The following is a 24,940-nucleotide window of genomic DNA, read 5'->3' as shown; positions in this document are numbered from 1 at the left end:
AAAAAAAAATAAAACCAAAATTTTCGGTTACATGAAGCCATGCATTCGAAACATCTCCCCATGGATGAAAACATAGAGTACAGGAGTTGTTCTGATGTAAAGTGGGTGAGGAATATTCTGTGAGGAAATCGGTACTCAAATTCACCTATCCACCCATCAACAATTCATTTTGGTCCAACTTCCAAAGGCGAGGTCGGGATTTTGAACCATTCCTTCCATCTCTCCAGAATAAACTCACATTACCACTACCGGTTGACTGGTTCAGTTAAAAAATACAGTTCCAAAGAAAGCGAAAAAGCAACCGGCTCAAAATAGAGTAAATGGTGGTAAGGGTGTTCCACAATGAATTGCTTTCATATATAACAGAGAATTTACTGATTTGGCCAAGATCAATGAATTTTACAATTGGTGATGATTTTGACATCATTAACAATATACACTTTCGTCATGCCAGCCTTCAAAAACACAGCTCCATGCATGTTCCCTCAAAACAAAATGGAAAAGAAAACCTACACTGCTGAAAATATAATCTGAATCAATCACCTCCCATGATCCCGCTGATCTCCAGCTGCTGCACCAGGAACATTCGGAATCTGGCCTTCTTTCTTATCCTTCCCAGCCGATGAAGACCCACTCCCATTCCGGCAAGCTGCCAGTTTGGATTCTGCAGAAGCTGGAGGCAAATGCATCCCCTCCTCAATAGGTAGGGTTCTCTTTGAGCCCTCTAGAGCAACACCAAGAACAATGTTATCCTCCACCACAGTCCTGGCAATTGATGGTGGTGGAACTGACAACGTCTCATTTTCTTGCTTTGGTTGTGAAGAGTGGGGAACACCTTCTACCCTTTCATCGCTGGTCTCTGACAAGCTGACTGGAGGCTTCTCAAAAGCAGCTCCCAGAAGGGTAATGTCCTTGGAACTTAGTCCCATTGAATCTAGGCCTCCAAGCTGTGTCTTCGAGGGCGGAGTGGATACACCTGTTCCCATTTGAATACTGTCAACCTCAGATTGCTTGTCAGGACTAGTTTGGACTGAACTATCCCTCACTGAACTCAGGGCCTTGGATTTGGATGGTTCTGACATTGCGGCTACCTTTTCTTCTAACTTTGAATCAGATATTGAGGTCGCTGCAACTGTAGGTTCTGCCTTAGAGTCAGACGTAGGCATGGCTCCAATCTTGGCATCTACCTTGGAGTCAAACGTTGATGCTGCCTCAACCCTGGCTTCTGCATTGGTGTCAGATGTTTGCCTTTCTGTGCCTTTTGCATCCTGTTCTTCATTTGCGTGTACTGACCGACCTTGAGGTTTTATTTTATCATCACCATTAATTTTATATGGGGGTTCAATGAGTAAGAATGGACGATTAGAATCTGGACGAGTACGAGTGAAGATGGTATCCGCAAACGGTATATTTTCTACATCTGCATCACTATATACTTTCTGAACTGTACGGATAGGAGTGGCAAGCCGTGCACGGTGATGGCGGACGACCCTGAGGAGATCCAGTAAAATGGCTTCCTGTTTCCTCAAAAAAAACAGCTAGTGTCAGTTAAATTCCCATTCACTGGTGTTGCATAGAGTCTCCTAAGATCACATCTGCATGCTGTAACCACAGTTGCAACACTTGCAAGTTGCAACCCCCCAGTTAAACATGGATACACCAGTCCTTTGTTAAAATTCAAAACACCATGCAATTTATATGTGTCCATTGCTGGTGTATCTGTATTTAATTTGGAGGGGGGGAGGTTGCTGTGACCATGGTTGCAACAGTTATGAACTCATAAGTAGATGAAGCATTCATATCGGATATGCATCAAATCACACTCCATAGATTATTGGACACTTCAACAATAACATGTTCCTTTATCTACTTGCTTATTCCACATAAATGAATAGCTAATATACACAACAAGTGACATCTTTTTCAAGAAACCATTGTTTAAGTAACAGAGTCCTAGATCTTATAGATATTTAAGAATTAAAAAAGAATGGATTATTCTAATAGTTTATACTAATATTTATACTTTTTCCTTGTTTTTTCTTGCCAAATCAGGTTCCTGGACATGCATTGCATTCTGATTCTTGTATCCGTGTCCATGCAACACTGTTACGAACATGTTCATGAATGTCACCAACATAAACAAATTAACCACCATTTCCCCCCTTTTCATCTTTTGCATCAAGAACTGCTTTTATTTTTTTCTCTTTTATTCTTTTGGTTCAATAACTGCTTTTTATGATACTATATGATTGACCATCAGATGGGAGCACTCACACGAGAAACAGCCATGTGAAATTCTCGTATTTTTCAGCCACTGGCTGAACATATCATACAAATCAAAAGAAATCTATTTTCAGTTTTTGAAAGTGGACAAAGGACTCATTGCTTTTCCCCGTTTCAGTCCCACATCAGCAGTCACTATATAAGAATTGGTAAATGGTTAGGGAATGCCAATACAAAAAAAAGGGCAAATAATGTTATGCAGTAAAAAGATTGGCCAACTATGCATGTGTTTAATGCCATTTTCATTTAAAACAGAGTAAAAAATTGGCACATTTTATATGTAAATGTTAAATATGTGCATATAAAAAAATATAATGGATATATGCATATGTAAAAATGAAAATAATTTTAATTTATAATATATAATTAAAATTTCCCCAAGATTTATCCTACATATTTCAAATTCATATTATTCATATAGTATACATCTTCCTATATTACTTTAATATTCTTCCATATTCTTGAAAACCATGCAATTTGGCATTTTTCTTCAGAATAACCTTAGTACAAGAATTTGCTAAGTATGGTCATTATTTTAACAGGTCAAATTAAAAAAGGAACCCATGCTAAATTGTTTATTGTTTTTTTTTTTCTTTCAATAAGTAGTTTGATTGAGTTTGGTTCAAATGCACTATACCTATCAAAACAACAACGTTTCATATAGACCCGACCATCCAACATTTTTGAATTTCAGTCTTTCATCAACGCTAGAAAAGTACCAATCGTCCAACAACGAGTGTTCAAAAAAGTAATTTAATTTTTTGATGGTGGGATTATATACCATAGATAGCACCATAATTGCCATAGGTTCATGGCAGAAGGAGAGGTGCACCATCTGTAATAGCTGCATTAAGTTCCTATAAATTTATAAAGAAGCAAGAATTCCATTTTCTTGATATACAAGCTGAACATTAAATAATGATTTATTCTCACCTTGACACAAAGGTACTCTTCAAAATGGGAAGTTTTCACAAAGCAGGAAACCATAATCTGCAATTCCACCCATGCCAAAGAACACAAGTTAGTTAAGACTCTTAAAACTTTATCCTAAAGTAATGATTTATACATAACCACTACAACTGCCATTAATGCATTTCTAATTTCATAAAAGAAATAAGATCAAGCGACAGTTGGAAGATGACCAACCTGATACTTCAGGGTCACATGCTCCAAACAAAGTACAGAATTGTCAGGACTAGGGACACCAGTAAATTCCCTCTTATTGTTTGTTAATTATGTAATCCATCAGTCATGGAATTGTCTCTATTTAAAATGTCTATTTACCACTAGCAACAAAATTAGCAAACAGTGTAGACTACCAGAGAACAGCCTAAATGTGGTGGCATATTTCTAACATGTAATTAACAGAAATTTTTAGCTTCAATAAACCTAATGATTCATCTAATGCATAATAATATACCATGAAATAAAATACGTAATGGGCATTCCTTCCATTCTTCCATGCTAAATTTCAGGGTATTGAAACAATCTTATAGCAAATGTACAACCTCCCTCAACCAACTAGTATATCATACAAAAAGCAAATAGAAATAACAAATTATACAATGAAATTTTCATTTAGAAAAGATCAGCATCAAAGCTTACCAAAAGGGCCTGATTCTCTGGATCAATATTGTCTAGAAATACTCTCCTATGCAACCTTTGTTGCTCTACTTGTGGATTTTTGGCCAAGACCTTGCGCATATCTGCTACAATATTCTGAACATGGAAAAGTTGTACCCAAATATATATGGGAAGCATTAGCATGTTCTTGTCCATATGTGCATAGAACATGTCTCATTTGTCAACAAGTATATGGAATCCAAATTGGTCCTTACATTAATTTTGTTAACATCCAGGTGACTAATGGCAAGGTGGGTTTTGATACGCCAATGACTCTTCTGACTGAGATTCCTCACAACGCTCACCGTAAACTTGTGGTTTGGAATGTGAACAGCTTCACGATCATCACCTCGAATAATTGTTGGCGACCACCATCCAACATGCTGAGAGAATAAAAGATAAAAATGTGCAATAAAGAAACACAAGGGCTGTACTAAAAATCCTATATTTATACCTGTGCTGACTTAGTAAGAAAAAGATGCAGCCCCAGCCCAAACCCAACCCTGAGTAAAGAATAAACCAGATGCACTCCCTTATCCAGCCCAACCCAACCCAAAAAGGGGCACACACTAACAGTATCCACACATGTCGTTTTTGTACTTTTCTTAGTTAGTGTTTGACACTTAATACGAACCTCAACAGTACCAGAAACTTCATAGCCTTCGATCTTAGTTTGAATCCATTCATTCAGAACAAACGGTCGTGTTGCATGAATCATCACACTAGAGAGGAAGTTTGTGAATATCTGAACACAATGAACTATGTTAATTAAGGTTTTGCAGTTATCTAACAGCATTATACTTCATCAAAACTACAACCATTTCAATAGACCTAATACACAGAAAATGGGGATCACCTCACGACCAGCAAGGGTCAGCAATACTGTTCCAAGACCTCCAGCTGTAAGCCACTTCTGCGTGGAGAAACCCAGCAACTCCATGAACAAAGAAACAGCAGCAACCCAAACTGCAGTATATATAGCTTTTCCAGCAAAGTTGAAACCCATCTGCCAGAAACCAAGAAATATTAGTTGCAAAATGACAAATCAGAGCTGACTATGTGTTTAAGATAAATAAAGTTAATATCTCAAGTCAGTGCGATAAAATGCTGGGTAAAAGTTTAAGGAGACAGTCTGTTCTGATTGGCTGGTATGGTCAAGAAGCCCAACCTGATTAAGAGAAACAAACAGACCAATGAAGACTAATCAACACTTGTGAACATGTAAAAAGACAATTGGCAAGGCATAGTTGCCTAGCCTCCTAGGTTAACTCTCTAGTTTTACATACCAATCAGTATGCATAAATTGAAAAATGGCGATTCTCTTTGCTAAATAACAATGAATTTAATATTAGGACAGGACAAATCATCATATCTAGAAAAACAATAGCATCTTAATCTTTCAATAATTCAGATTTCAAAGATAGTATTATAAATAATATGTCAAATAGAGCAATTGCATATCCATAAAAGTAATAAATCAGCAACTAAAGAAAGCTGTAACTTTACAATAACAATAACAATAACAATAAAAGAAATTTAAAAAAAGGTAATAAAAAGGAGAAAAAAAAAGCAGCTGAGCCTCTGTTGTATATAATGCGTGTGCAAGAGAGTTAAAAAAGTGTGCATTACGCCATTACACCATGCTTCTAAGCCCAAAATCTTACCATAACACCACGCAATGGCCCCCATTTGTGTGAGAGAGTAATTAAGAAAATAAAAGAGAAATAAAAAGAGAAAGGGAAACTCCTCTTTTATCCCCTTTTCTTTCTTTCTCTATTCTCAAAACCCTTTAATATCTTTATGTTGTAATAATAAAACTACTAAATCAGAAATTATATTTAATGCATCATAAGATGTATCAGACACATAAAATAAGATCCACACATTAGTAATAAAACAAAAACTTGTATGCAAAGAAAAAAAAGTAGGAAACTGTACATATTTATAACCTGAGTTACCATCAGAAATTCCCTAGGTTAGTAAACCAGCATCAGGTCTTTCAGCCTCCTTTACAGAATATATTAAATTTAACCATTTGGTTTTGTCACTAGTTACAGACTTAAGACTGGAATGCAAAGAAATAAGTAGGAAAGAGATCTACATATCCACCAAAAAAAGAAATCTACATATCCGTAACCTAAGTTTCTGCCATTAATTCTACAGGTTAGATACTGGCAATAGGTCTTTCAACCTCATTGACAGGATGTGCTAAATTATACCATTTGGTTCTGTTACTAGTTGCACACTTAGTGAGAACTACAGCAATAGTCATCTAAAGACTAAATGATAAAACAAGATGGCATGCCAGCAAGCAAAGAGATTGTTAAAGCAATAAAAAGCATACATTTCTCGTATCACTAGAGTCTGTTGCCTCCATAAAGAATTTCTGAGTTTGTTGAATCAAGCTGCATTTAAAAAAAAGGCCATGTTAAGTCATTTTGAGGAAATTCCTTAACATCTAATCTAAGAACACATGCAGAGAAATGCCAGATACAGTATCCAACCACAAAAATAAGTACACTGCAGATTAATAAGGATAAATCATTGAAAGCAAATATAAGAAAGTGAAATGTGATCATTTCTATGTGCAGGGAACGTGGCTGACAAATGTGGGATTTGCATCCAGAAGGCAATATCGTGGATATAAATATAGATATTCAATAATTGACAGCTATAGTTTTTACATTACCTTACAATGGGAATGGCTACTCAAATAAAAACAGAGCATGGACTCAATTCAACGATTCCAAGAAAATTATGATTGTGATAGTAACCATACTCACCTTGATAGACAATAGGCAAAGGCCATGACAGTTGACAATGATCTAACAAAATTCAGAAAACGATGCTTAACAGCCTGGCTAGCTTCTGACGGTAGAATAACTGGATCAAATGCCCTGCAAAACACAAGGGTATTAGTTTGTCAAGAATTTTTTGAGTGAAAAAGATTTTCAAATTCTCATCTCTCAAAATCCAGAAGACCTGCAGATAAGTGTTGCTCCAGCCCACAGCAGCATAGGTTGAAGATAAGAGGTCATAACATAATGTGTGCTACTCTTTTTCCAGCAACTATCACTCCTCTGTAGTAAATTAAAAAAAAAAAGTGTGTCAGAATGCCTTTAAAAATCGGGACACAACTTCAAAAGGAACCATAGTAAAGAACCAACAGAAAGAAAGAAAGTCACATGGGAAAATTTTGTTGTTCCTTTCCTCCCTCATACTCCTGCCTTTTCTTGAAAAAATAATCATGAACTAAGGGATGTGTAGGCACCTATCCCACATGGCAGGGGTGGCAACTTACATGCAGCAAAAGGTTTCTTGTCATACGCAAGAGCGGCGGAAGCCCCCAAATTGTGAAGACAATGATACCTACTGCCGGAACCAACTGAATTACAAGAGGACTTCCATTTAAAGCACTACATGACCTGCACAATATTAGGAAATTGAAGATAGAACAGCAAACAAGTAAAAAACAATTGACTCCAATCCAAACTCCTCTTGGAGATCTAAACCCATTGATGTAGCTGTTCACTTATCTATACTCTCAATGCATAGGCATTTTTTTGTTTCCAGTTTACTAAGCCACTTTAGTATTAAGGTAGCATTTGATAACTGCTGAAGTAATTGCTGAAAGTGGGACACAGAAAATATTCTAAACTTAAAAACAGCTTAAATCCAGGGCGTTGTTGATATATGTTAAATCTTTTAGGCGTAAAGTAATCACCCCTACACCAATGTTCCATCATTCCACAAATAAGTAGGTCATCGGTTTCTGATACGCTGAATGGGGCATTATTAAATTTGGAATTGTTTCCATGTTCAGTTTTCATCACCCAATTTCATCAGTAATGAAACACCACCTAAAGGCATGATTAATTTGGCATTTAAATTGACTAGAGTTTCTGGCATACTATTTCAAATATATGGTGTATCTTGTGATCTACTTAGCAAATTTCATGCACAGATTTTCCAAGAACAAGGTAATGTACTATTACTATCTTTTTTTTTTTTTGCGAAAAAATAACTATTATATTCAAAAGGGGCAGGGGGGGGATGTACATGAGAAGATGTACAAACAACCATCAGGATTTCACAACTATAAAACCACCCCACTTAAGGGGGCAAAATATTAGCACCATACAAAAAACTTCTATCCACCCCAGATTTAGCCAAAAGATCCACAATTGAGTTCAGCTCCCTTGGAATCCATCTAAAGCCGCAACGCAGAGAAGATAAAGTATATGACCTACTTTAGGAATCCACTCTACATGAAATAGCAATTACCATCATCTATTATAGATAGCACTTCTAAATGTCTTATTCTAAAAGCGAGAATAAGACAAATAGTGCTTCCGGTTGTACTGAAGTCACAAACCAGCAAGCATATGATGGTTAAAGCCATGCATACTTAAACTGGAACATAAACCAGTACTACTATTTGCCAACACTCTAAAAGACAATAAAACAGGTCAAGCTGAAGTCACAAACAAGCAAGCATATGATGGTTAAAGCCAACGCATACTTAAACTGGAATGCATAAACTAGTACTACTATTTGCCAACACTCTAAAAGGCAATAAAACAGGTCAAGATCACTAACATAGAGCCAATAATTTCCTAATATAGTTTGTATCTGTGCATACGATGGCGCATGTATTAAGCATTCACTGAAATGAATAGCTTAGCAAGCCGATTGCCCCTTGACACAAAAAGCAATTCCAAGAGAACATGGGATGCAGTCCTAGAGAGGTTTGATAAGAAGCTGCCATGTGGAAATCTAAAACATTTATCAAAAGGTGGAAAGCTTACTTTGATAAAAAGGGTCAGGGTCCCATCCCCACTTTCAATATACTACTCATCTTTGTTCTTGTTAGCATAGGGGTATTTCTGTCTTTATACTTAGATTAAGGTTGCTGATCTGTAATATTATGTTAGAACCAGTGCTCCTTACTTAAATAAGGGCACATATGTCTTTTCCATTATTTTAAAAATAAAAGCACATGTTTGGCCGAATGGGAGTTAGGTTTTTTACTTCCAGTTCGAACCAGACTTTCTCCTTTTCTCTCTCTCTTTCTTCCACCTTTCTACCTCTCTCTACGTGACTGATCTCAGACAAATAGAACTCCAAGGCAGGCCAAATCATAACATGATATCAGAGCAACTCGAATCTGCCTAGATTTCTATTCTCTGCGCACCCAATCTAGGGTTTCTCTTGATTTTTCTGCATTCAACTGGAGATAAGGGAAAGGGCTGAAAAGGAGTGATCGCCCTCTCCCCTTGGAGGTTTCTATGCCTCTAGTCGTGTCTTGTGTGGTCGGTTGCTGTGGTTTCTAAGAAGCCCTCCCCTAATCGATGAAGAGAAGAGGGTCGATCTGTATTACCTTGACGGTGGTGGAAAAACTTAGTCATCCCTTTCTCCTCTCTAGTGGCACTATTGATTTGGTCATCCGTCGCTGAAAATTTTGAAGCCTTTGGTTCCACCTTTGAGTCAACTTTTTGTTTTGGATTGTGAGTCGTGTCAGTTTAGGAAACACCATCTTGTTCCCTTTAGTTCTAGGGTTGATAACCGTGTGTCGAATCCTTTTTCTTTGATTCACTCCGATGTTTGGGGTCCTTATAAAGTGATGTCATATAATGGATACAGATATTTTGTCATTTTTGTAGATGCTTTTTCAAGGATGACGTGACTCTATCTAATGAAAGAAAGAAGTGAATTGTTTACCATTTTTCAAAAATTTTATGCTGAGATTCGTAATCAATTTGGTATTCATATTAAAGTTTTCCATTCTGATAATGGCCGTGAATATTTATCCTCATCATTTCAATAATACCTGGACCAACACGGCATTATACATCAGACCTTATGTACCTACACCCCACAACAAAATAGGGTGGCTGAGAGAAAGAATCGCCATCTCTTGGAAACAGCACGATCCCTCATGCATCACATGAATGTTCCCAAACATTTTTGGAGTGATGCGGTGCTTACCTCTTGCTTTCTGATTAATCGGATGCCCGCGTCCATCCTTGGGTGTGTCTGCTTCGTCCATAATCTGGGTCCCGGGAACGAAAGTTCGATGCCCATTCTCTCAAGTGCATTTTCCTTGGCTATTCTCGGACCCATAAAGAGTATAAGTGTTACCATCCTAGTTCTCAACGGTCCTTTGTGTGTCCTGATGTCACCTTCTTTGAGTCTACTCCGTTCTTTTTGGGGTCCGGTGATGCTTCTTCCTCCTCGTCACCTCCTCCTCTTCCACCTCCCGTTGCCGACCCTCTTCCCCTTGTTCCAACCGTGACCAAATCCTTGCCTCCAGTGCCACTACCTGTTGAATGCCCACCTATCCGTCACGTGTATACACATCACCCACGCATACCCACTTCTACTCCTCCGGCTACATCACCGTCGACAGATCCGGCTCTAGACCCAAACCCAGCATCTGAGCTTGATCTTCCCATTGCCTTGCGGAAAGGTAAACGCACTTGCACCCTTCATCCTATTTCTAATTATGTTTCACTTACTCACCTTTCCGCCTCCCATCGCCAGTTTGTCACCTTGTTATCATTAGTTGTTGTCCCTAAGGATGTCCAGGAAGCCCTTGCCTCTCCAGGGTGGTGTTGTGCGATGGAAGAACTTTCAACCCTTCATCGAGACCTCACTGTTCTTCCTCCTGGGAAGCAAGTTGTTGGTTGTAAATGGGTTTATACAGTCAAGTATCTATCTGATGGTAGTGTTGAACGCCTGAAAGTGCGATTGGTTGCAAAAGGGTACTCCCAAACCTATGGTATTGACTACACAGAGACCTCACCAGTTGCTAAGATAGGGTCAGTTCGTGTTGTGATCTCTCTTGCAGTTATGTATGGTTGGCCGCTATATCAGCTTGATATCAAGAATGCCTTTTTGCATGGCGACTTACTCGAGAAGGTCTACATGGAGCAACCTCCAGGGTTTGTTGCTCAGGGGGAGGATGGTAAGGTATGCTGACTAAAGAAGGCTATATATGGGCTTAAACAGTATCCTCGAGCATGGTTTGGTAGGTTCAGTGAGGTGGTAAAGAAGTTTGGTATGAAAAAGTGCCAAGTGATCATTCCGTCTTCAATCATGTCTCTCCGATAGAAAAAATACTATTGGTGGTGTATGTAGATGATATTGTTATTACCGGGAATGATAAAATGGGCATTGACGGGTTGAAGACTTTTCTACAAGAACATATTCAAACAAAGGATCTTGGTAAATTGAAATATTTCTTGGGGATAGAAGTAACAAGGTCTAAGCACGGTATTAATTTCTGTCAGAGGAAATATGTGCTTGATTTGTTGGAGGAAACGGGTTTGTTAGGTGTTAAACCAGCTGAAACACCTATGGAAACAAATACTAAGTTGAGCAGTGATATGGGTGAAGTGTTTGAAGACCCTGATAGATACCGACAACTTGTAGGTAAACTAAACTACCTAACTATTACTCGGCCATATATTTCATTTGTGGTTAGTGTGGTAAGTCAGTTCATGCAGAAACCTCTGGTTCCTCATTAGAATGTAGTTCTGAGAATTGTGAGGTATTTAAAAGGGGCTCCAGGTCGCAGTTTGATATACAAAAGTGGCGGAAAACTTGAAATAGAAGGGTATTCTGATGCTGACTAGGCCGGTTCTATGTCTGATAGGCGGTCTACCACAGGCTATTGCACTTTCTTGGGGGGTAACCTAGTGACATGGAAAAGTAAGAAGCAGACAGTCGTAGCAAGAAGTAGTGCAAAAGCAGAATATAGGGCTATGGCGCATACTGCTTGTGAACTAGTGTGGCTAAGGAACCTTCTACAGGAAGTAGGGTACAACATCAATACTCCAATGAAGCTCTATTGTGACAATTAGGCTGCAATTCATATTTCTTCTAATCCGGTGTTTCATGAAAGAACCAAGCACATTGAGGTTGACTGTTACTTTGTGAGGGATAAGGTGCTGAATGGAGAGCTAGACACTGCATACATTAATACAAGAAACCAGTGGGCAGACTTATTTACAAAAGGGTTGAGTCGGGGAAGAGTGGACTACATATGTAACAAGTTGGGATTATATGATATATACTCACCAGCTTGAGGGGGAGTGTTAGCGTAGGGGTATTTCTGTCTTTATACTTATATTAAGGTTGTTGATCTGTAATATTATGTTAGAACCAGTGCTCCTTACTTAAATAAGGGCACATATGTCTTTTCCATTATTTTAATAATAAAAGCACATGTCTGGCCGAATGGGAGTTAGGTTTTTTGACTTCCAATTCGAACCAGACTTTCTCATTTTCTCTCTCTCTCTCTCTTTCTTCCACCTTTCTACCTCTCTCTACGTGACTGATCTCAGACAAATAGAACTCCAAGGCAGGCTGAATCATAACAGTTCTAATCCCTGCTGGGGTGGTTAAACAGCTAGAGAAGAAGATGAGGACTTTCTAATGGGTTGGTTGGAGAAACAATTTCAAATTTCACTTAGTAAATTGGAACAATGTGTGCCAACCTAGGAAAATGGTGACCTTAGCATCAGAAACATCAGGAAAACCAACAAATCTCTTCTTGGTAAATGGAGCTGGAGATTTAACAAGGAAAGAGGAAATTTGTGGAGAAGAGAGAAGAGTTATAGCAGGAAAATATGTGCTCTCAATCCTAGGGTGGGATTCTAGGTCTGGCCTTTCACCTTTAGGGTGTGCAGTCTGGAGCAATATTCTCAAAATCCTCCCTGATTTCCTGAAAGGGATCAACTTCAGGGTAGACAAATGCTAGCAGACCAAGATTTGGCAATGATATATGGTGTGGAGACTTCACTCTAAGAGAAAAATTCCCCTTCATTTACAATATTGACCAAGACAAAGATGTTGTGGTGGAGGATTGCTATGACCAGGTGAGTGAGGAGATTATTTAGGGCCTAGATTTTAGAAGAAATCAAAATGACTGGGAATATTTGCTAATATTGCTCAGTCATTCATCCTAATAAAAGATGTTTTTAAAAGACAATTAAAGTTATAAAAACTTTTTTATAGGGATTAAGAATTTAAGGCCCTGACATGGACTTGTTTGGACTTGCCTCGAGGGGCTTGGCCAAGGCATAGAAAAACAGAAAAAAAAAATGCACAAATTTTTAAAAGTTGCACGCTTGGGCTGAAGTGCAAAGCGCACCAGGCGCATGCCTTTTGAAAGTTCTGTGCTTGGGACTAAGGTGAGGAGCATACCCTAAAATGTGCATCGACTTGCGCCTAGGCGTGCCTTTAAATCACTGTAGAAAGGGAAGTTGGGTGGATGCAGTCAAATAACTTGAGGGTCTGGACACATAGACAGCTAAAAAGGGAAACCATTTGCTTAATAAGGGGGGTCGGGATTTTGTTTAGGTGGACAAGGAGATAAGCAAATGGACTAGTTGATACACTGGTAAAGCAACGAACCTTCGGGGACAATTTGTTTTGGGCTGTTTTGTAATCTTGAAGTAAATCCCTTGAGGTCAACACCATTGTTTGGGTGGTGACAGTGTACTCCCTTCACAGTTGCATTCCAATCAAGAGTATCCAAATGCCTGAACATGAGAAGTTTATCAATGCAGAAAAACTCGATGACACACCTCACAGGCTTACAAACAGAAGCTTCATAGACGGATAAGTTGATTATGTATTAATGGAGAATGTGGATCTATTCACATACTCAGAATGTTCATAACTTAACATGCATTATACCTTGTCAAAGCTACAGCAGCAGTTTTCAGAATGGGAATCCCATCTCCTTGTCCTGGCATTAGAACAGACCGACACGTAATAACATTATATCTGGAGTGTAAAGAACGTTTTGGTCTGTATGCACTGTTTGAGAGGCTCAAGCTCCAAGAATCCTGCCATGAAAAGGTAATCCAAAGCTTGATCTTGTTACCACTCAGAAAATTTCTTCATGATCCAATTAATGATACAAGTATTAAAGAAACAAGAAGAGTTGCAACATGTAGAAAGTAATACAACACAACCACATAGCAATTTGTCGAGCAAAAGAAATTAGCATTAACAGAGATCCTTATGTAGGTTTTTTTTTTTATCAATAACAAGTGACTTTTCATTAAGAAGAATTAAGGATTGAGTACAGGAAAGGGGAAATAAACTTTCTTAACTCTCCCATCGAAATAGAAGGCCACCCAAAAGGTGAAAAATACAGATACAATTGAGCCCAAAATAAGGAGCCCCGATTCACCCCTTGTTTAGCTAACCCAACACCAAAGGAATTGGCACTTCCTTTTCGATAAGAATTGGCACTTCTTTTAACCCATAAAAGTATTACATCAATGTCCTTTTTCAGCCAATTGAACTTCTTCTTTTCATTACTGTAGTTCCAAAGCCCATTCATTTCTTCCTTTATCCAGCCCACTACCACCTTAGAATCTCCTTCTATGACCAGTTTTCTAATATTCAGCTCTTTAGCTCTTAGGTCAAATTTTGCCATTTGACATTCTGAAAACAAAAGAAAGAAATCACAATTGACTTTTATTTTAAGCCCTGGAAAACCAAATTCCTTAACACCTCCAAAGTCCAAATTAAGCAGACAAGCAGTATGGATAAGCCTAAAAATGGCCCCCACTCAGGCCTACAATTAGGGCTCAAGATGAGCTTGATGTTTGGGCTCAATATGGACCTTGAGGTGGACCAAAAATTTGTTGCAGTAGGCCCGCATCCAACAAGTGCATGCAATAGGGTGGATTTGATATCACAGGCCCAGTAGGATCCTATAGAATTGGTAGCTTTAAAGATAGCGCAATCTTATTACATTTCCTAGATGGACTCCGATTTCTCTTCACAAAGGTTCTGTTGTGATGGTGTGATTCCATACCTCAATGTTAGGATGACATTGAGCTTTTCCTGCCCAAGACTAGTGAGTCTTGTCCAGGATTTGGAGGCAAGATTCATCAATCATCTTCTTTACCTTAACTGCCCTTTTTTATTGGTTATCTTCTTTATCTCAACCATTCCCTTTTATTGTTATGTTTTCCCCCTTATGCTAACTTTGTTTACTCCATTCCGATTCAACCTTAAGCAGAACCTCTCCATGAAACCTAAATCACCAATCATCCAATCACACTTTTTCATCTCTTCCCATTGATAGCACCCGTGCACCTTTATTGACTCCTATTCTAACCTTTCTAAAATCCTACTCCTTTGTCTTCTCGAATATCCATTTTCTCTTTTCGGTTCAGCCAGCATAGTTCTTTCCCTTGAAACCCTAGCCTCTACAACCTTTTTATGGGTAACTTAAAGCTTTAATGGTTACAAGCTTAGAGAATGGAATATATACAGCATGCCAAGCATCCCAAGAGAGGCTAGCAAGCAACCTATCCCAAATCCTGAGTTAGCTACCTTATCTCTCTCAAGGTGTGCCAAGGTCCTTCACACAACCACCTTTGAGTCATCTTCCACCACTACATTGTCTAAGTTGAGTGACATCCTCAGACGCAATCCTTGTAGAACTGCTAACAATTAAGTTTTTAAGGTAACACCATAGCCTTTAGGGCCTTCATACATGGAAATTATGGCCCCATACTCATCATTGATCCCCCCCCAAATCCCTGATGGACCCAGATTTCCTATGTTGCAACAATCAAAAGCTTCAACAGCCTTTTGAGATGCTATTTGACACTTAATGCATCCAACCATTTTCTCAGTAGTCTTATGTCAAAGACTAGACAGCTGGCCTTAAAATCCAGTTAAGATATGATGATTACAAAATAAAAACATGTTAAATAAAAAATGAGGAACTTATTTTGGAACACAGATAGTGAAGAGGATCCAATCTTCTAATTTTATTGACATTATCCTAGAATGTCATCACTAACCACCAAACATTACATTTTATTTTCTTTCCCTAAGTTTCCACATTGACTTGCATTGATTAATATTAATATACCTCCATAAACAAGTCAGACGCCGCTGAATATACACTCAACATCAACTTTAATGACACTAAGCATTTTCATTGTTTAAATTATTTGGTAGTCTTTGTTGAATAACTTAGTTTATTTCAGTTTAGTGCCGCAAGGGCACCTTTGTAATTGTACCTCTTTTTAATTTCTGAATGGTCACCCTAGTATAAATATTAAAAAGGCTGGCACCGCCAGCTGACTTTCTTCCTCTCCAATCTTTTTCTCTTTCCTCTCTTCTCTCTTCTCTCTTCTCCTTCTCCTCTCACTATTCTGGGATCGTACTGCCCCTTTACCAAGAAAACATGGTATCAGAGCGACAGATCCAATCTTAGGAGCAGGGCAAACTGTGTTTTTACTTCCTCCAACTACTGTATTTGTCTATTGATGATCAAATCAAAGAATCTGGTGGACATGTGAGGAAGCTTGCTGTGAAATTTTTTTTCTCTTGGTCATGAGCCCAGAAATCTTCAAGGGAGGGAAGCCGAATGCTGTGACATTTTTTTCTTATTTCCTCAGCCTTGTGGATCAAACTGATCCTTTTTTGTACCCAGGCAAGTAGGTTATGTGGATCTAATGACCTGCGGCTGGTGTGAGAGTGTTTTCTCTCATTATATGTGGATCAAGTGATCCTTCTTATGCCCTGAAAGGTGGGCTGTTCAGGTCTGCAGTTCTGTAACTGCTGTGACAGCAGTTTGTTTTCTTCTTCAGTTCATATTGAAACTTAAACTGTTGTGTGGAAAGCTGGTGAATTATTGCTGGAGGGACTGGTCAGACCTGTTTTTGATATGTTTTACACATCTAAACTGGTTTAGTAGGGTTGAAATCTGAGAACAAGTAATGGTGTGTGATCAGTTTTGATTATTCTATGTGAGAACAAGTTCTCTTTGTGCCCAGAATTGTGGCTGAACTAAGACTTCAACCTTGTTTGACTGAACAGTGAGTCTGAACTGAACTGAGAACGTGTTCTCTGACTGAATTGTGACTGAACCGAAACCAAGTTCTATGTCTTTTGAGGATTCTAGTATGTTTGGTGTGACCTCTAGTCAGAGTGGGATGAGTGGAGGTTTTGACATGAGTTTCCCCATGGCTGTGATTCCCTTTGATGGCCTCAATTACCCAAGGTTTAAAATGTCAATGTTGATGGAAATGTCGCTCACCAAAATATAGGATATATGTCAGAAATGTCAAGGGGAAATATTGTAAAAATTAGAGACATTGTGGAAATATTATGAAATATGTGGAAATATGCAATGGTATTTTGTAAAATGATAAAAGAAGCATTAATACATATTTCTAGACTATTATTATCTTATTCCCAACCATTATATAAAGCTAAGAAACTAAGATCAATACCAAATTAGTAAATGACGATTTACTGATTTATTATGCATTTTGATGTTTTTACAAGGTTATCTAATATTTTCTTTTCTTATTTTTAATTCTGATTTATTAGAAATTCTAAAATATTTATTTCACACTAGTAAATAGAAATACATTTATTCTGATTTTTTAAATATTGAAGTTATAATACATTATGTTTTATTAGAAATTTAATAAACTGATTCTCCTTTTTGTAGTATTAGGATTATGATAAATTCTGAGTTCTTATAAAACTTAATGAATTTATTATGATTTTTAATAATAAATTTATAATAAATTTTTATTTAGTATAAAATTTAATAAATTTATTCTGATTTTTATATTAAATGTAGAATATGATTTATTATAAAATTTAATAAACATTTTCTGATTTTAATAAATATTTTAAACAATACTAACTAATTGATATTTTACGTTTTATATTATAAAGTAATTAATTTATTCTTTTGTTTTTATATTTTGTTAATTCTTTTTTATAAATATTTTATTTGAAATATTAAATAGAAATTATTAATGGAACAATTTATATTAATATATTGTATCATATTGATATACTAATATATTATATTATTAATGTACATTAGTCGACATCCTGTCGACATAATAGGAAAAACTGTCTTTTTTTGGTTATTTGGACCGATTTGGTCGACATTTCCAAAATATAGGAAATTTCAACTGAAATAATGTAATTTTTATATTACCATCCATTTTCATGTTGGTGAGCCTCGACATCGACATATGTTGGGCGACATCAGCGACATTTGAAATCATGCAATTACCTAGAATGGTCAAGGGGGATCAAGCTCTACATAACTACAAGGGGGAAAGTGGGGTATATCAATGATAGAATTAGAGAACCCCAGTTTGGAAGTGTGGAACAAGATAGGTGGGACCAAGAAAACAGCATGGTGATGTCATGGCTGTTATTGTCTATGCTGCCACAAGTGAGAAATACCTTCATGTGGGCAGAAACAACTTATGAGATATTGGAGCAGGCTAAGTCTACATTTTCAAAACAACGGCATTATGCCAAAATATATCAGTTCCAGGTTGCCTCCTCAACTTGCAAGCAGGGAGAGAGGAGTCTCTCCGTCTACTATTCAAACATGACTTCTATTTGGAAGGAACTAGATCACTATGAGAATATAGACTGGAAATGTGATTCAGATGCCAAAGCATACAAGTCTCTGGTTTCCCAACAACGAGTGTTTGCCTTCCTCTGAGGGTTGAATTCCACATATGAATCTATCAAGGTTCAGATATTGGGGAGTAAAGATCTCCCATCAATGCAAGAAGTATATGCTCTAGTACAATCAGAAGAAAGCAGACAAAATGTGATGAATAATCCTAAGGGAGAGCAGATTGCATTAGTAGTTAAAGGGAGTGTTGGTATAGGTGGTGGTCATTCCTTCAAGAAGAGCAACTTCCCAAAGAAAGTTGATGACAAAGATAAACTATGGTATACACATGGTCAGAAATCTAGACATACTCGAGAGACATGTTGGGAGCTTCATGGGGAGCCAAAGTGGGCTCAGGAGCTCAATAAAAAGTCAGACAAAAAATAAGAAGCAAGAACAACAAGGTTAGAGGAAGTTTAATGCAGCAAACTTAACCTCTCAAGAGCCTCAATCATTTACCACTACTATGAGTCCTCCCGTGACTTATCCCAAGAAAAATATCATTAATTCTTTCTGTAACCATTTGGAATTGTATGGGAGGGCAATCCACCAGATGGATTCTGCTTCTCCCCCCTCAACTTCCTTTGCATCTACATCAGGTAACGGTAATTCTGCCACAGCTTTCCATGTGTCCTCTCGTTCCCCATACTCTCCTTGGATAATAGATTCTGGAGTCTCGAACCATATGACGGGCAAGCCTAATTGTTGGGATAAGGTGAGACTTGTTGATGGTTCTTTCTCCACCATAGCTTGTCAAGGAACCATCTCCCTTCCTCTTGGACTCACCCTTTCTAATGTTCTACATGTTCCTAAACTGCCCATAAATTTGTTCTCTATTAGTAGTATGACAAATTCGTTAAACTACTCAATAACCTTTTTTCCTTCCTCTTGTATGATACAAGATTGGCCTTGGGGAAGATGATTGCTAGAGGTCATATGGCAGATGGTCTTTACATGCTAGAGAATAAAGCTAGTCTTGCGGCTATTTTGTCTAAAAGCCTGTCTAGTAAGAGTCAAGTCCATTTATAGCACAGTCGTTTGGGTCATTTATCTTTTGAATCAATGAAAGTTTTGTTACCATTATTTAAATCAGTGTCAGTGTCAGATTTCACATGTCAAACTTGTCAATTAAGCAAACATTGTATAAATCATTTTACTTCAGGAAATAATAAATCTGAATTTCCTTTCCATATTGTTTATTCTGATGTTTGGAGCCCTACTCTTTAACATCCGAGTCTGGCTATAAGTATTTCATTACACTTCTTAATGACTACTCCCGATATACATGGGTGTATCCTATGCGATCCAAAGATGAAGTATCAAAAATCATTAAAGATTTCCAGCACTTGATATTCACTCAGTTTCAAACGAAAATCCAAATTTTCCAATCAAACAATGCCAAAGAATATTTTCATAGTGATCTCATGGAGTTTTTCGCTTCGTGTGGATCCATACATCGCAGCTCTTGTGCTAGAATTCCCCAATAGAATAGTGTTGTTGAAAGAAAAAACCGTCATCTCCTTGAAGTTGCTGTGGGTTACACATGAATGTTCCTAAATGTTTTTGGTTGGATGTTGTGTTGTGTGCCGCCTATCTCATCAACCATATGTCATCTCGCTTGTTAAGGTACAAGGCCCCCCAAACTTCTTTCTCCCAAGGCTCCCCTCTTCACTATTCCTATTCGTGTGTTTGGTTGTCGTTGTTTTGTCCAAGACCTATCTCCTACTTGTGGTAAACTTGATTCCCGTACCATTCCCTGTGTATTCTTGGGTTATCTTTCTTCCCAAAAAGGTTATCGATGCTTTGACCCCGTTTCCAAGGAATACTATGTCTTTATAGATGTGTCTTTCTTTGAAAGTATTCATTTTTTCCCGGTTTCTCCTCAAGGGGAGAGTAAGGTGAAGGAGAAACCAGTTCAAGTTCTCCCTCCTCTACCTGACCCCCCCCTCCATTATGTGTTTTTTGTCATCACAAGGGCCAGCTAAATTCAAGAGTTGTGGAGCAACTTGAAACTGTACCGCCAACATCATCAATTCACTGGGGACAGGTCATATCCAACCAGGTACTATCATTCCTGTTGATGTTTTTGATCCTCTTGCTATTGATACTTCATTTGTTGATGACCTAGACATTCCCATTGCAAAAAGGAAGGGAGCTAGGTCTTGTACCACTAAGTATCCTATTTCCCATTTTGTTTCCTATGAGAACATCTCACTCTCTTTTCGTGCTTTCATTTCTTCCATTGACAGTGTCCCTATCACTAAAAATGTGGCAGAAACTGTCTTGGTACCTGAATGGACAGATGCAATGAAAGAAGAGATAAATGCCCTACATAAAAATGATACGTGAGTATTATTGGATCTTCCTGAGGGTAAAGAACCAGTAGGGTGCAAGTGGGTGTTCATAGTGAAGCATAAGGCCAATGGCAAAATAGAAAGGTACAAGGCTAGGTTGGTGGCAAAAGGGTTTACCCAGGTATATGGTGTACATTATGCAGAGCCTTTTGCTCCAATAGTCAAGATGAACTCCATTAGAGTTCTTTTCTCCCTTGTGGAAAATCTTGATTGGGATCTTCTTCAGCTAGACATTAAAAATGCCTTCCTGACTGGAGACCTTGAGGAAGAGGTGTACATGGTACAACCTCCTGGCTTTAGTGCCCTAGGTAAAGAGCAAAAGGTATGCAGGTTAAAGAAGTCTTTGTATGGTCTAAAACAATCACCAAGAGCCTGGTTCAACAAGTTTCATCTAGCTATACAGTAGATTACAAACAGTGTCAGACTGACCATACTCTATTTGTGAAAAGAGGGGAAAGAAAGATTGCAACATTGATAGTGTATGTTGATGACATAGTGATCACAGGTGACTAGAAGGTTGAAATTCAGAGGATTAAGGATTTCTTAGCCACTCAGTTTAAGGTGAAGGATCTAAGTCCCTTTGGTATTTCCTTGGAATTGAAGTGGCCCGCTCATAAAAGGGGATTTTCATTTCTCAAAGGAAATACATCCTAGATCTGTTACAGGATTCAGGAAAATTAGGGGTTAAGCCAACTGGCTCTCCCATTGATCCCAATCACAGATTGTGTGACTATTGTAGCGAAGTTGTCAAGGATGTAAAACAATTCCAGAGACTTGTGGGAAAGTTCCTGTATTTGTCCATGACCAGGTCAAATATTTCTTATGCAGTGGGTCTTCTTAGTCAGTTCACGCATGCTCCTAGGACCACACACTTAGAGGCAGCAAAGAAAATCCTCAGATATCTAAAGAAGTTTTCAGGAGCAGGTTTATAAATCCACTAGTGGGTATTGTTCCTCTGTAGGAGGAAATCTAGTCACATGGAGAAGCAAGAAACAAAGTGTGGTGGCTAGGTCTAGTGCTAAAGCTGAGTATAGAGCAATGTCCCATGGAGTTGTTGAAGCTATGTGGATAAAAAAATTGTTAAGCAAATTGGGTTTTCCTGTTGATAGCCCTATGTCCTTGTATTGTAATAACAAGGCTGCCATCAATATTGCAGCCAACCCAGTTCTTCATGATAGAACTAAACATATAGAGGTTCACAAACATTTTATTAGAGAAAAATTTGTTAATGGGAAGTGTGCACCTCATATGTTAGTTTTAAGGAGCAACTTGCAGATATATTTACAAAAGGCTTGCATCACTCGCGGCACAATGACTTCTGTGACAAGTTGGGCATGATTGACATCTATGTCCAAACTTGAGGAGGAGTGTTGAATAACTTAGTTTATTTCAATTTAGTGCCGCAAGGGCACCTTTGCAAGCTGACTTTCTTCCTCTCCAATCTTTTTCTCCTTTCTCTCTTCTCTCTTCTCCTTCTCCTCTCACTATTTTGAGATCGTACTGCCCCTTTCCCAAGAAAACAGTCTTCAAGTTGAACATGAAATCTATATTAGTATGAATACCTACAAATGCACAACTATGGGGCAAAAAGCTGTAGAGCAAAAAAAAGACTATGGAGCAAAAAGCAACTTTAGAAACTACGTCAAATTGATGAAAAATAACCCCTAATTAGAATATAAATTATAATTCAAGCTCTCAAACTCTACAATACATCTCTGATGCTATAAAATGTAAAGCTTTTAAGTGGTCCAGTCCTAGAAAAATATAGAAACAATATACTAGGGGAACCTTGAGGCAGAAAACAGAGGAAAATGGAACTTAACATGCTGGCAGTCACATAAGATGAGATATAAAAACCATCAACAAAGAGGAAGAGGACCATACTGAAGAGTACGATGAAAGGGAAATACTTAATAAATGTAATCTGCCACCACCCACCATGGTCTGGGGAGAAAATGAACAAAAAAATCAATATATAATGAGTTCATGCAGAAATATGAAAAATAAATATTAAGCAACATGATAAAATTCAAGAAGTACAAAGACATCTACCTTAATTCGATTACCGCATTCATGGCTCTTGCAAAGTCCCAATTCATTGGACAATTGCAAAGAACCAGCAATCACCATCATCAGGCAGAGTTTGGATATTTAGTTATTAGCATAAAATCATTAAGCTACCCCAATTTCATCTGATCCCTAGCCTCTAAATAAGTATTTTAACAAGGAGCTCAAAGACCGTGTAGATTTGATATTGTTGCACCAAGCAGCTCCAAAAGCCCAAAACCTGTCAAAGTAACCGAAATTGTCAGCTTGTAGCAAAGGATTGTTGAAATTAGTTGAAGAGCACCATGTCTAGAATATCCATAAGTAGGATATTGAAGAGGAAAAGTTACCCCATGAATCACACCATTTTGTTGTAAATAAGGTTGTATATCATAATAACAATAACAACGACAATAAAGAAAGAAATTATCCAATTTATGCCCAAGGAATTGGGACACAAACCAGCATGCAGGGCAGAGAAAAATCAATGTTCATAGTTGTATCTACAGAGCAACAGGAAAGTATGGGATTAAGTCCAAACCTAAGTCTCCATAAGCCTCTATGTAAACCAACTTTTTCCTTGAACCAACAAAGGCATTTGTTCTAAACAGGAAGATACCAAAAACAACCAAACAAAACGGCCATCCATCAGTGTCATAGGTCAGCAATATCAATGAGTTCAAAGCGGGTAGGTTGGCAATCAAGCATATGAAATCCATCAAAACAGAACTAAGCAAAAGCCGCGCGACTTCACCATCGTAGGTTTCCTTCACTTCGGTTTCCTAATTTTCTTCCCAAAAACAACTAAGCCTGCCCTAAGTCAGGTAAGTATGTCCTTCGTGATTCCAAAAAAAAAAAAGAGTAAGTCAAGGTAATAAGCTCCAATCGTGAAGTAAATTCATAAGTTTAAGCAAATTTGACCGAGGGAAAAATAATAGAAGTGAACTTCAAACCGAAAAATGGGCATCAAGGAAAGGCAACAAACCCATCATCTGAACTGGAACCCTAAATTTGCAGCATTAATTAACTAATCAAACACTGTTGCATTAGAGTTCATCAAGGCTTAAAAAAAACAACGCAACTTTTTCATTAATGCGTACCCCTAAAAGGGAAAACATCAAGTCATCCAATAAAAAAAAAACAAAAAACTCCATTAATCAAATCAATTTTCACTTCCTTAAATGCAATTAAAAAAAAGAACTCGAGAATTGGTCCCGTAAAGAAACTAAACTCGATATCTTTCCTCACAGAATTAGATGAAGTATTGAAGAAAGAAAACCAAATCAACAATTCACCTTACAACTTGAAAATTTTCGTGACGAAAAAGTGGAGACCCCCAATTGTTTGGAACCTTTCAATAAAAAAAAAAAAAAAGGAATGTTTTCTGCTGATAGAGGTGATGAGAGAGAGAAGGGGGACAATGAGAGAGAGAGAGAGAAAGAGAGAGAGAGAGAGAGCAACTGGCTGGAAATTTCGATGCAAGTGAGCGAAGCCAGAACGGGAGAGAGGAGGGAGAAGGGAGTGACGTTGGTTGCCTCGTTATCAAAATAGCACTGTTTCCAACCTTTTTGGGTTGCGTTTTCGTGGTCCCGCGTTTTTTGTTTTCCACAACGTGCACTTTTCTAACATGAGCTTAGAAAACTATCCCAATATTGATCCAATTCAACCTAAAAAAACAGGGTTAGGGTCTCATATTTAAGTATCCGAATGTGAAAATGACCTGATCGATCCAACTCGAAGAAAATTGGATTGGATTGGGTTATGAATCAACCCGTTGACCCGAATCTTATGTATTGTTAGAAGTTTTCACTATTTAATTTTTCTATTTAGTCTCTATTTTTTATTTTTTACTCTTTAAATTGTTAAATGTTCAAGTTTTTATTTTATATTTGGAATTTTAAGGTTAATTCTTTTAATTTTACAATTTTTTTTTATTTTTTAAATTTCAATTATTTTTTGAGATGACCCAAATTGACTCATGGGTCAACCCTAACCTGGATATTTAGGGTTAGGGTCTAGCATTTAACAACCCAACCTGAAATTCAACTCGAAGTACATTGACCCAACCCGAACCCGACCCACCCAACCCAATTGCCAGGTCTACTTATGAGCTATATCCATAATAGATAACGGATTGGGTCAAATCCGA

At 37.8% G+C, this 24,940-nt stretch overlaps 1 protein-coding gene across 2 annotated transcripts; it reads right to left on the bottom strand.

Moving 5' to 3' along the window:
* Window positions 1–333: 333 nt before the first annotated feature.
* Window positions 334–24,382, bottom strand: LOC148876607 (mechanosensitive ion channel protein 2, chloroplastic-like). Of its 2 annotated transcripts, none has more exons than XM_088974155.1 (14): window positions 24,087–24,382; window positions 22,798–23,032; window positions 22,630–22,689; window positions 13,612–13,763; window positions 7,208–7,331; window positions 6,889–6,986; window positions 6,690–6,803; window positions 6,251–6,311; window positions 4,763–4,912; window positions 4,541–4,651; window positions 4,122–4,289; window positions 3,889–4,002; window positions 3,217–3,273; window positions 334–1,517 (listed from the first exon to the last, which is right to left on the bottom strand). In XM_088974155.1, the coding sequence occupies exons 2-14, from the start codon at window positions 22,876–22,878 to the stop codon at window positions 540–542; spliced, it is 2,268 nt and encodes a 755-aa protein (XP_088830281.1). In that variant the 5' UTR covers window positions 22,879–23,032; window positions 24,087–24,382; the 3' UTR covers window positions 334–539. The 2 variants fall into 2 exon arrangements, with proteins under 2 accessions (XP_088830281.1, XP_088830284.1); XM_088974158.1 differs by lacking the exon at window positions 24,087–24,382 and adding an exon at window positions 23,333–23,781.
* Between the last annotated feature and the right edge of the window lie 558 nt (window positions 24,383–24,940).

Source organism: Nelumbo lutea, chromosome 1 (assembly GCF_056320005.1).
Source record: "Nelumbo lutea isolate HS-2025 chromosome 1, American lotus-T2T, whole genome shotgun sequence".
Classification (NCBI taxonomy): domain Eukaryota; kingdom Viridiplantae; phylum Streptophyta; class Magnoliopsida; order Proteales; family Nelumbonaceae; genus Nelumbo; species Nelumbo lutea.
This window is presented reverse-complemented; position numbering and strand designations above follow the sequence as displayed.

What these genes read in the sequence shown, in the direction of transcription:
- LOC148876607 (XM_088974155.1), bottom strand. Translation starts at nt 22,878, where the DNA reads ATGATGGTGATTGCTGGTTCTTTGCAATTGTCCAATGAATTGGGACTT. An exon ending in CAAGAAACCTTTTGCTGCAT is followed by an intron (nt 6,987 to 7,207) that starts GTAAGTTGCCAC and finishes AATTTACTACAG; the next exon opens with AGGAGTGATAGTTGCTGGAA. An exon ending in AAGTTTCTGGTACTGTTGAG is followed by an intron (nt 4,290 to 4,540) that starts GTTCGTATTAAG and finishes TTATTCTCTCAG; the next exon opens with CATGTTGGATGGTGGTCGCC.